At 43.0% G+C, this 12,236-nt stretch overlaps 1 protein-coding gene across 3 annotated transcripts in view; it reads right to left on the reverse strand.

Moving 5' to 3' along the window:
- Window positions 1–4,144: 4,144 nt before the first annotated feature.
- Window positions 4,145–12,236, reverse strand: part of LOC310688255 (catalase-like) — a 46,271-nt gene continuing 38,179 nt past the window's right edge. For 2 of the 3 annotated variants that reach the window (XM_083464525.1, XM_083464524.1), the window contains exons 7-13: window positions 12,004–12,195; window positions 11,730–11,882; window positions 9,134–9,272; window positions 7,602–7,732; window positions 6,633–6,740; window positions 5,502–5,588; window positions 4,145–4,907 (exon numbers count right to left, since the gene is read on the reverse strand). In XM_083464525.1, coding sequence (XP_083320651.1) covers window positions 4,845–4,907; window positions 5,502–5,588; window positions 6,633–6,740; window positions 7,602–7,732; window positions 9,134–9,272; window positions 11,730–11,882; window positions 12,004–12,195 — 873 coding nt within the window. In that variant the 3' untranslated portion in view covers window positions 4,145–4,844. Of the gene's footprint in view, window positions 4,908–5,501; window positions 5,876–6,119; window positions 6,741–7,601; window positions 7,733–9,133; window positions 9,273–11,729; window positions 11,883–12,003; window positions 12,196–12,236 lie in introns of all 3 variants that reach the window. The other variant, XR_014516823.1, reaches the window with a different exon arrangement.

The following is a 12,236-nucleotide window of genomic DNA, read 5'->3' on the forward strand; positions in this document are numbered from 1 at the left end:
AGATGAGACTTATTTCTGTATGAACCTCAGTCCAAAAACATGACACTTTGGTGTGTGCTTTTCCAATCCTGCCACATTCTCTCCAACACAGCAGGGAAGAAGGTGCTGGGTAGATGTGATGCCATTGTTGTGGAGCCAGCGGCAAAGCAGCTTAGAGGTGTTGTCTCTGATTTTTGTCTTTACAGATAACAAAGGTTTTTGGCTCACATTACAACAGTCCCCCTGTTCCATTTGAATCCACAGATCAGATACCCAAAATTTGTTTGAGAGTTGAAATTTTCTGTCTTAATATCACAAATAATTTTATAAAGAATAGACAGTATCCTCTTTGAGTTTGAGGTTGAATTGAGCACTAAGTTTTCAACCGGGGTTTGTGCTCTGATGGATAAGGAAAGGACACCAATTGGTGGCAAAATGGACCAATATATCCTGCCTGCCTGGTAATTTAGTAGCCAGCTCATCGGCCTTTATGGGTAAATTATTATCACATAGATCTCTTAACTCTTGCCATGTATCCTTGCTGATCCTTGCCATGCTGCTCCCTGTCTTGATTTTGAAACTGTGAGTGGAATATGAAAGGAATCTGTCAGGGAACTGACATCGGAGCGAGAGGCGAAGGGGAGGCTCCCAGATTATGCTAGCAAAGGTCCCAGCAGCAGGGGGAGAAACAGCTCAGTAGAGGGGGAAGCCAATCAGCGCAACACCGGGGATAAAGGGAGGCAGACGGGGGAAGTGGAGAGAGGGCTCCAGGACTCTTCACTGGACATCAGTGAGGAGAGCCCAGGTCCTCCGCTACCCACGCCTTCCCTGCGCAGAAGACTCCCGTGCAGTGAGAGGAGGAGGAGACTGGGTGTCAAACAACTTTTATGCTGGAAGAGGTTCAAGAAACGCCCACTGACGGATTCTGCCAGTGATTAAGGCAGCCACCATGAGAAGGGGCTGTGCAGTCAGAAAGTTTTAACAAGGCAAATTAGCCGAGAAAGGCACCAGTTTACGCACGAGTAACTCATACCCTTTACAGAATCAAAGGTGAGACTGGGGGTTTAGGGATCTAGGAGCACCACACCTGGAGACCTGCAGGTGTAAATGGATTGGAAATTTGAGTGCAAAAGTGATTTACAATGGACTAAGAAGGGTACGGCTAAGAGTCACTTGGGTTTTTTGTATGAAGGCATAAGCAATCCTTAGGGTTGTGTATAATTTTTACAATATTATGTAGGTGGGCAGTTTCACAGTATCCCTGATGGTGTTGTAAACGAAGCCCTTTTTTCGCTGAGGGCCAATATAAAACCAAGAACCGAATCTCAAACCAGGTCATTTGCCCTGGTGGACAAAAGTCACAATTAACTTCTTTAAACACTCAAATGAAACTGACAAAAATTCTCAGTGCCACCATTTTCACAGCTGATACCCAGTTCATCTACGGCATATGGGTTGCGGCCGAAGCTTAGAGTTTGTTTTTAAGTTCTTTGAAATGGAGATTAAAATTTACCGTATTTTTCGCCCCATAAGACGCACTTTTTCCCCTCCAAAAATGAAGGGGAAATCGGGGTGCGTCTTATGGGGCGAATGCCTGCAAGCCTCGCGTGCCCGGCAGGAGGTCCCACCGGGTGCGCGAGGCTTGGGGCGGCAGCCTGTCGCCCGAAGCACGGGGAGCCCTCTGGAGGGCTCCCCCTGCTTCGGGCGAGTGTCTGCAAGCCTCGCGCACCCGGCAGGAGGTCCCACCGGGTGCGCCAGGCTTGGGGCGGCAGCGGACTGCTTGCGCGCACCGAGAAGCTTGGGGTGGGCTGAGCTCAGCTGGCCCCAAGCTTCTGGGTGCGCGCAAGCAGTCCGCTGCCGCCCCAAGCCTCGCGCACCCGGCGGGACCTCCTGCCGGGTGCGGGAGGCTTGGGGCGGCAGCGGACTGCTTGCCGGCACGCAGAAGCTTGGGGCGCGCTGACCTCAGCTTGCCCCAAGCTTCTGGATTAGCGCAGGGGTCCGCTAGCCCTGGGAGAGGCGCCCGGCTCTCCCACGCTAGCGGAGACCTTGCCAGAACGCAGAAGCTTGGGGCGCGCTGAGCTCCGCACGCCCCAAGCTCCTGGTGTAGCGCAGAGCACCTGGGGGGGAAATAAATTTTTTTTCCTTTATTTCCCCCCCTAAAATCTAGGTGCGTCTTATGGGCCGGTGCGTCTTATGGGGCGAAAAATACGGTAATCATTGTAGTGAAGTCCAGAATTTGCTCCCCATTGTACTGGAAATCTTTCTGAATATTGTCTGTTCACCCTGGCCACCACTCTACTACTGAGGTACAAGTTCATTGCCAAAGTTTGCATTAGCTAATATGGTAAATTTTGTTGTTTAGTCATTTAGTCGTGTCTGACTCTTTGTGACCCCATGGACCAGAGCACGCCAATGAACTTTGTCAAATGCTTTGAGGGTTAGACTGTGATTGTCCTAAGGTTGCTCATAGCTGCTTAAGGGCAAGAGGAAAAGGAGCTTGCCTAGTGTTTAAAGCAAGTGATCATAGGGTATGAGAGTATGGGATAAAAAGGTGGGACATGTTTCAAGCACCCTTACAGCAGAATGAAGACAGAATGTGTTAGACGTCTGGGACAGCTGCATTTGTGGTGGTTAAGAACAGGTTTTGTGGCAAACTGATGTGAAAATGTGCCTTTAAAAAACAAACAAACCTTACTTTCAAAAGTACATTTTATAAGCCTTGTGATCTGTTTTTGGCTTTCACTGAACATTATGAAACAATTGAATGTCATTTCCTGTGGTCTGCTATTCAGGAATACAGTGTTTGGCTGCAAAAGCAGAGTCATCTGCTTAAAGAGTAGGGAAGGGCGGAAAAGGCTTGAACTCAAAGCTTTGCATTGATGTGATCTCCCCTTATCTATAAAAATCTCTTAAAAGCTGCACTTCCTCTGTTCATCCTTTGCCCTTTTTCTCTCAAACATAATTGCAGCTTTGTCTCTTTTTCTCTCACCAAAGTTCACCCTGCAGCTGATCCCATGCATATTTACTCAGAAATAATCCCTACGACGCTCAATGACAGATGTGCATAGGGCTGCAACGTTAGAAGTTTGCTCCCATGCACCTTTACTGAAAAGGAAGCTGGTGTTTTATTTCACTGGCATCAAAGCCTTGAAATATTTCGGTTTTACCCTTCTTTACCTGGAGTATCAGCCGATACCCCTCATATTGAGAACATTTGTGGACTGTTGAGCGGGGAACGGGGCTATAAACTAGCAGGGAGGGAGGGAAGATATAAATTATCCAATGGAGACTGTGTTATGTCATCCTAACATTTGTATGTACGTAGTCAGGCTGTTTACTCTGGCACCAGTACATTCCCACCTCTTTTTTGAATCCCTGTAGATAAGAAGTTATTTGTGGGTCACAGCTATCTCAGTACAGTGGTGCCCCGCAAGACGAATGCCTCGCAAGACGGAAAACTCGCTAGACGAAAGAGTTTTCCATTTTGGAGGTGCTTCGCAAAACGAATCTCCTATGGGCTTGCTTCGCAAGATGAAAATGTCTTGCGAGTTCCTGCGGGTTTTTCCCCCTTCCCCCCCTTTTTCTAAGCCGCTAAGCCGCTTATCAGCTGATCCGATAAGCCGCTAAAAGCCGCTAATAGCGCTAATCCGTCAATGGGCTTGCTTCGCAAGACGAAAAAACCGCTAGACGAAGAGAATCACAGAACGGATTCTTTTCGTCTTGCGAGGCACCACTGTAGTTTCTTCCCATACAGTACATTTTAATGCTGTTTTTCCCAAGCAAGCTTGGCTCAAAAGTGTAGTCTTATCCCGGGTGTGTACAATTGAAACAGAATTGCCAGGTACTATGTGTTGAGTGAAGACATCTGTCTCCACTCACTGGTGTGAATATATGTTAAGGAGATACTAATACACATCAAATCATCCTGATGTGTACACTGAGTACAAATTTGATTTGGCTCCTTCCACTTATCAGAACAAAAAAGTAATGACTGGTGAGTTAAGTTACAGGATTGGGAGAAAGAATCCTGCCTGTTCCTTTTATTTTCAACTCCCACCCACCCACACTTTACTTATGAATGATGACACCATCATATGTAGGTTGACCCACAGAACTAGATCTAAAAGTACACGGTTACCAAAAATCCATAGATAAATGTGAAACATTTCATTATAACAATAATTTTATTTGAGAATAGGCACTGTAAGAATTGTCCAGTATAATGGATTACCTTGTTTCTGTAAATATATTTATGTCAAAATGAAGTTAAAAAGAAGAAAATATGATTGAATATGTGTTTCAAGCTCCTGTAATCCACCGTGCATCAAGCAAAAGTCTGATAAATTTTAGCGCCATTGCAAGATAAAACTGCTTGCATAATGGGAGCATTTATTAAAATGTGCTCTTTTTAAAATGTTAATACCTCTATGAGTAAGAATTTTATTCATCTGTTACTATATTGATTTTAACATAGTCAGTAGAAGATATACCATCAAAATATTATGCAAGTTCTTTTGGGTAAATAAATGCCCGGTTAGTTACAAGAATACAAAAATAAGGCAAACCATTTGATTAATTTTGCAAAAGTAGACAAAAAGTTACTGTAGCCATATATTTCAGTCATACCACTGAAAAGTGATTGCCAGTACAGATCGATTTTAACAGTCTAGACAGAATGCTTTACAAGGCATAAGATTATAATGCAATTAGTTTTTAATCACAAATGCAAACTTCAATGGTAATGCCTTGCAACTGCCACAACAAAGGAGATATCAAGAAAAACATGAATATTTGCAGGATTAAGGCTTGTTTTCCAGTTGGACGGATGCAAATACAGTGATCAATGGGACCACAGGTCATACTTTCTACAAATTAGATCTTTCCTTTGCAGCAACATGAGAAGCTTGGGTGTAGGTACGAATACAATCCTAGAAACAAGACAAAAATAGTTTAAACCACTGACAGTCAGCATGGGTTGTAGGAGCAAGTTTCTAACAGAGAAATTCTTTAGAGCCTGGAGGGAGAATCTGAGGATGAAGGAACTACCAAATCCTAAAACGCCAGAGTAAAAGTGAGAGAGCTTTTCTTTTTAATTTTTTCATTCCTTCCATCTCCTCAGATTTTCCTTCCTATTGACCACAAAACAGAAGGAAAATAAGCATGGCAGTTCCACAGCTGCCATACTTCCCCCCTGCTTATGTTGGGGGAACAGGAGGGCTTTACTCTCCCAGAACTAAGGGATTATCCTAAGAATACGATGATTTGCTGGCATATTGGCAAATACATTTTTGTGCAATACATTTTGATATGACACTTAAAAAGGAACAATTGATCAAGGCAAGCTTGAAGGGGGGCTTTGGCCACTTGAACTGGCAGCATTTAAAGTTTGCATTTTAAACCCCCACCCCACCCCCAACTCCACAGTCCTCTCTTTCGATCATGCACTTTCATCTACGGCAATTTACAGATTAATGCCTTAGCCCCTCAGCGCACAGTAATTTGAATGGAAGTTGTTTTCATACCTTGTTGCCCCCTTTAGCATTGTACCTGTCCAAGTGGGCTTGGATGCGGGCACCATAATCAGGATGAACATCAGTAAAGTTTTTCACCTAGATTGGCAAAGAAAAGTTGAAGAGCAAATATGAGCCTGCATTAAGATTTCCTCCAAAGCCCCTTCGCTTCCCACATTTCACCTTCATGGTCAGAGGCAGTAAGTCTCTGAATTCCACTTGCTGGGAACTGCAGGTGGGCAGAGTGCTGTTGTGCACCTATCCTGCTGGGGTGCTTCCCACAGGCATCAGGTTGGCTACTGTGAGTACAGGTTGCTGGACTAGACGGACCATGAGCCTGATCCAGCAGCCTCTTCTTATGTTCTCAAATTACCGTATTTTTCGCTCTATAAGACGCACCAGACCACAAGACGCACCTAGTTTTTGGAGGAGGAAAACAAGAAAAAAAAATATTCTGAATCTCAGAAGCCAGAACAGCAAGAGGGATCGCTGTGCAGCGAAAGCAGCAATCCCTCTTGCAGTTCTGGCTTCTGGGATAGCTGCGCAGCCTGCATCCACTCCATAAGATGCACACACATTTCCCCTTATTTTTTAGGAGGGAAAAAGTGAGTCTTATAGAGCAAAAAATACGGTATATGTAAACTATGCCATCTGCTATTGACATGGAGATTTGAAACTACTAACTGGGTTTGAATGAAATAGCTTCCAATTTACCTCCTACGACCACAGTATTACACAGCTTCCCTCCAAAGTTGAAATCTAATTTTTGCATGCAGAAGTCATAGCTTTCTCCATGTGCTTTCTGTGCTACAGCATGGACCAAAACATCCCTAAATATATCCAGGTCTTACTTGAAAAAGTAAGCATGGAGGCTTACTGTATTTCAGCTGACAAGACTCCCTGTCAGAGTAGTTACTCTACTATTACTTTATCCTTATAATTTAAATAATATTTCAAAAAGAGATTGTTGAAGGCTTACCTTTTATATCTGGGTTATTTTTTTCTACCTTAACTTTTTTTTGTCTGTCTCATATTTTCATGCATCTTAAAATAAGGTGGCACACAAGTCTAAAATTATTGTAGGGTGTACATTAAGAGCATAGATCAGATGTCATCAGATAAAAGTAGCAATTTATCACTTACAGCCTTCTTCTGAATGAAAAGCTGAGCATCTTTAAGATGGCCAGCGATGTTCTCGCAAAGCCTCTCACGTTCTTCTTCACTCAGCACTTTAGTATAGAAGTCTCGTACCTTTAAATGAAAATGAAGGACAAATTTCTCTCACATTATGGATGTATCCTGTGCTGCATAATTATTAAGCTCTTTTATAAAATAAAATAAAAACTTTCAGCTGAGAGAGTCTCACTACTGACTTTAAACTCCACCATCAACACTGGGAACAGAAGGGATGGCCAATAGTCTTATCCCCGAGATGTGTCTCACATTTACAATTTACAGCTCAATCTAAAGGCAGGATCTACCAGGATGAGAGAGTTTGGATTTGGTAGAGTTTGAGCTTTCCTGGCCAAGCATAAACCTTTCATCCTGTTCGAGCCCAACATATGCTGGCAGATATCACTCCCCCTGGCTCAGCTGGTTGAACTTGTGCTGGTGGAATTTACACAGGCATTATTCTATTTTTAAAAGGGGGGTGGCATTTCAGGAAACACTTGCATATATTCCAAACTCTAGGCCATGTGACCTAGGGCCCAATTATCAAAGCTTGGGCAAACACTCAACTGTCGGGTCAGCTACTGGTAGCCCCTCCCAGAGGCTCCTGAATTAGGCAAGTTCATTAATGCCAGCAGATCTCCCCAGGGTAGGTCTAGGATTGCCTAGAAATACAGGCCTAGAAAAGAGCTTTCATTGATCTATTTGGGAGGGGGGGTATATGAAACTCTACAACTTGATACAGTAACAAAAGGGGTAATGCAGAAATGGCCTAGAGAAGCCACAGCTAAGTTTCTGCCAGATGGATCACAAAACAACTTTTAACCTGCTTTCAAGGTAGGTGTTTTGCAGATGTCTCAAGAAAGTCAATTCACTCCATAAAAAAGCAGTGTATAGATCCAACTCAGGTTCAAAATAATTTTCCATTTCTAATCTGCTTACTTGAGACACATTGTCCTCATTTGCACTATTGAAGCGTTGCACATCACCAGAAAGAAGCACACGGCTCTCCTTCAAGTTGGGCTGGTCTTCAGGGCCAGTAAAACTGTTGGGATAATAATTTGGGGCACCACCTAAAAGAAAGAAAGTTAGACAGATAGATGATAAATAGATAGATGATAGATAGACAGACAGACAGATAGAGACGTAGATGTAGATTTAGCTATAGATATGAATCCATTAGATGTGTTTCAAATGTGCCTCATACCTAGCTATTAATAGCGGGGGGGGGGGGGGGAGTCAGTATACAGCAATAATCTCCTTCTAGAGGAAAAAGTCAGCTAGAGTCTCTCAACACTCTCACTCTACAATCCTTATCCGATTCTGATTTCCAAAGCGAGAGGTGATCAGGGTATTGTTTCCCAGTAACTGCTTCCATATGAAATAAGACTACTTGATATAAAATAAGACTACTGCTTCCCTTTCTTCATTCTTACTGATAAACAGAATACTGTAAATGGAATCTAGTAGAACATTCAAGAAAGATCAGCTCCCTGCCTATTATAAGCTCTTGGTTGGGCACCGAAGCCAATTTCTAGAAGTTCTTTGAAGCAGTATAATCACCTTGGCGTGACTTTAAGTATAATTTTATTGCAGTTCTCTGAAATAATAGGCATAAATGTTTGAAGCCAAAATAACTGTTTACAGTAATAACTGTGCATCTGTTCCCTCTTTCTCCATTCAAAAGGCAATACACTTTTGATTAAACTATTTTATGCATCCATATGGCTAAAAAAGTTCACAAAGGGCACACATTTTAAACAGACTTCTGCTCACGCAACAGGACCTCCCCTTCATCTGTTCTACAGACAACTGCACATTCCCCAAATTTGTTCTGAAGCTGCTTGGGGATTCTCCAGAACAGATCTGGGGGGCTAAACACACATGAGATGTTGAATTTCACCCACAGTTAGGAATCTAACATGAAGCAAAATTAGAACACATATCCAAACCGTGCTAGAAATTCAGAAGAAAATGTCCTTGCACATGGTATTGCAGATTACTTCCAGAAGACACCTTTTGGAATTACCGTATTTTTCGCCCTATAGGACGCACTTTTCCCCCTCCAAAAATGAAGGGGAAATGTGTCTGCTTCTTATGGGGCGAATGCAGGCTTTCGATGAAGCCTGGAGAGCGAGAGGGGTCCGTGCGCACCGACCCCTCTCGCTCTCCAGGCTTGAGGAAGCTCTGAGCAACCCTCTGCAGTCCGGGGCTTTGTGCAGCTCTGCGCAGCCCCTGGCTTCCTGCAGCTCTGCGCAGCCCTAGGGAGCCCGGTGCGACTTCCCGCAGGGCTCCATAGGCTTGCGGATAGCAGGCTGTTCTCGGGGCTGGGGTCGAGGGAAGCTCAGGCTTCCCCTGCGCCAGCCCTGCGCCTGGGGGGGGGGGGGAATAATTTTTTTTCTTTATTCCCCCCCTCAAAAAAACTAGGTGCGTCCTATGGGGCGGTGCGCCCTATGGGGCGAAAAATACGGTACCTTGGTTGTCAGAAATGCACATAAATCCATCTCTCTGGTAGTTGGCAATTCGAGCTCGGTAAGGACAGTTTACAGGAATTTGAAGGAAGTTGGGTCCCAGACGATGTCTATGAGTATCTGCATATGAGAAAAGACGACCCTAGAATAATATAATGGAGAGAAAAGAATGGAGGGGGGTAAGTTTTCTTTAGATTGATGCTGACACCGTGCTGCTCCATGCTTTATATTATGACAATATCCATTCTTCTTAAGTTGCTCCTGCTCCTAACGTCTACACAATAATTCTTTCTCACAGGGGCAATAAGAACATAATAGGAACTTAGGTCCAGGGTGCAGCAGGGACCACCCGAACCTTATATCCCACCAAGATCAGTTGCAGGAGTGCCAACCAAGCCTTTGGTGTCACTAACTCAGTCCTGTGGAACACTCGGCACAAAAGGTGCGCCTGATCTCTACTGGCAAACTTCTAAATGCCAGCTGAAAACTTTTTTATTCCTCCAGGCCTATGCAGGCAATTAAGAGTACACCCCCCCATAGGTTCCTGATCTTTATTTTTAACGGTTTTAACTTGCTTTCAATATTTTATGATTTTATTGTATGGTTTCATCTTATTTTTACCATTCTAAACTGCTTTGATAAATTTTGGGGATAGAGTGGTATACAAATATTTTTATAAATAAATAATGCAAGAGCAGACCTGCTGGATCAGAAGAAATCTTTCAGTCCAGTATTCCGCTTCCCGACTTGGAAATCAATGTAATTTTCAAGTGTATGAATCTGACTGCTCTCACCAGGTGAGATCAGGACTACTTTCCTGAACAATTTATAAGCTGATTTGGGAATTTAGTCTCTGAGACTGTTGAATGCCACTGTGGAGTTACATTCTCAATATTTATTTAAAACAGCTTACAACAGACGTTACTATATATTCGCTAATAAACTCCCAAAAGCACAGTCAAAGGTAGCCATGAGAGACTTTTGTGTTTTTGCTTGGTCTTGTTTTGTTAAATATGCTTTTATTTAAGGGGGGGCTCAAATATTTTGTACGCTTCCAGGCTGTACATGAATTGAACTGGCAGTGCATAAACAAAGCCATTCTGACCTACTGGCAAGAATACATTACTAGAGCTAGACAGCCAAAATATTCTGCTGACATTTTCTTTATGTTATGAAACAGCAATGGGAGACACACAGGTCCAAAATATGTGACTCATTTGCCAAAGAAGCTCCACCCTCACCGCTGAACCATCGTCAAGATTCCCTTAGCTAAAGCTTGATATATTGGAAGAGTTTAAAAAAAAAAAATTCGTTAAATGCTACACACAATAAATTGACTGAACATTTTTATAGGTAAAACATACGGTAATTCTAACTAAATACATCCCCAAAGTTGCTGCTCACTGTCTTAACCTATATTAATGGGGGCAAAGTGTCAAAGAGAAACATCCAATATATTAAATTATGAATACATAAAAGTGGAAAACCCACAAATCTTCCGCTCAATATGTTTATCTGCAATGAGATCTTGTGCTGATCACATGCCCACCCTTGTTACCATGCTAGGGATTTGAACTTCCAATAATGACCACACACTTTTGATCCAAGTACAGTGGTACCTCGGGTTAAGTACTTAATTCGTTACGGAGGTCCGTTCTTAACCTGAAACTGTTCTTAACCTGAAGCACTACTTTAGCTAATGGGGCCTCCCGCTGCCGCCATGAGATTTCTGATCTCATTCTGAAGCAAAGTTCTTAACCCGAGGTACTATTTCTGGGTTAGCGGAGTCCGTAACCTGAAGCGTATGTAACCTGAAGCATATGTAACCCGAGGTACCACTGTATTTGGATTTTATGGGCTGGATTTAACTAATAGGTCCTGCAAGCAGAGCAGACTTCTGTAACCACAACTGGGCTCTCCCTTTCCACACATGCTCCTGTGCTCCATTGGCTTCAAGGGGGAGGGATAAGCCCCAGAATAGCATGTGTGATGGAGGCAAAATCAGAAATGCTCACACTCTTTAGCACTGGGCTGAATTCCTCCCTTAAAAAAAAAAATGGGAAGGGGAAGTAAGAGAAGAGAACAAAACACACACCACACACCATGGAAAAATTGGAATAGAGTGGGGAAACCTCCCATTAAGACATCATCCTGGTGTTATCTTTTCTCATTATATTTGACACTACAGGTATTAAATAGAAAATACCAGCTGTATTTAAGAAAGGGTGCTCAAACTTTTTACCATCAAAGCCCACCTGCAGTTACAAACTGGTGGTACAGGGGCAGAAGGAGTCACAATGCGGTGGCAGAGTTTGGCCATTATTAACTTCCACCTTGTAATATCCTTGAACACTTCCTCTGGCACTTCCCTTCAGAAGAAGATCTCCCCATCAACGCAGACCAAACCAGTCACCCTTCCTCATCATGCAATAACTTGCTGATGTTTGCATTAGTCTAAGTAAAAGGCTACGCCATAGCTAATGGAAGAGGCAGGCAAGTGAGGAGGCACTGAACAGGCAGTGGCATTGAAGTCCTCTTAAAAGTGCTCCCATGGCCCACCATCTGTTAAATAAACATGAAAGCATACTATACTCCTTACCTGCAACATTTTATCAGGGCTAGGTTCAATTCCTGGAGGCATGTTGCTTGGAGCAAAGGCAATTTGTTCCACCTCAGCAAAATAGTTGACAGGGTTCCTGTTTAAGACCAGCTTCCCCACCGGGATCAGAGGATAGTCTTTGTGGGACCAAATCTACAAAATGCAAGAATACAATTTATTACAGATATTTTCCAAGTAAATCTTTCCACAGAGATGCAGAACTTTTATTCCTTATATCCAATATGTAGGGTAAAGGAATGGAAATTACGCTTACCTTAGTTACATCAAAAGGATTGAATGGATATTTCTCAGCCTGTTCAAATGTCATCACCTGGATATAGAAACTCCAAGAAGGGTAGTTTGCATTAGCAATAGCATTGTAAAGATCACGAAGAGCATAGTCGGGATCTTCAGAGGCCAGTCTTCCTGCTTCTTCAACAGTAAGGTTTTTTATTCCTTGATCAGTCTGCAAAAATAAAATAAAAAAATCATCTTAGAAATTTTCAT

The sequence above is a fragment of the Podarcis liolepis genome (genome assembly GCF_965112155.1).
Source record: "Podarcis liolepis genome assembly, chromosome: 1".
NCBI classification, from domain to species: domain Eukaryota; kingdom Metazoa; phylum Chordata; class Lepidosauria; order Squamata; family Lacertidae; genus Podarcis; species Podarcis liolepis.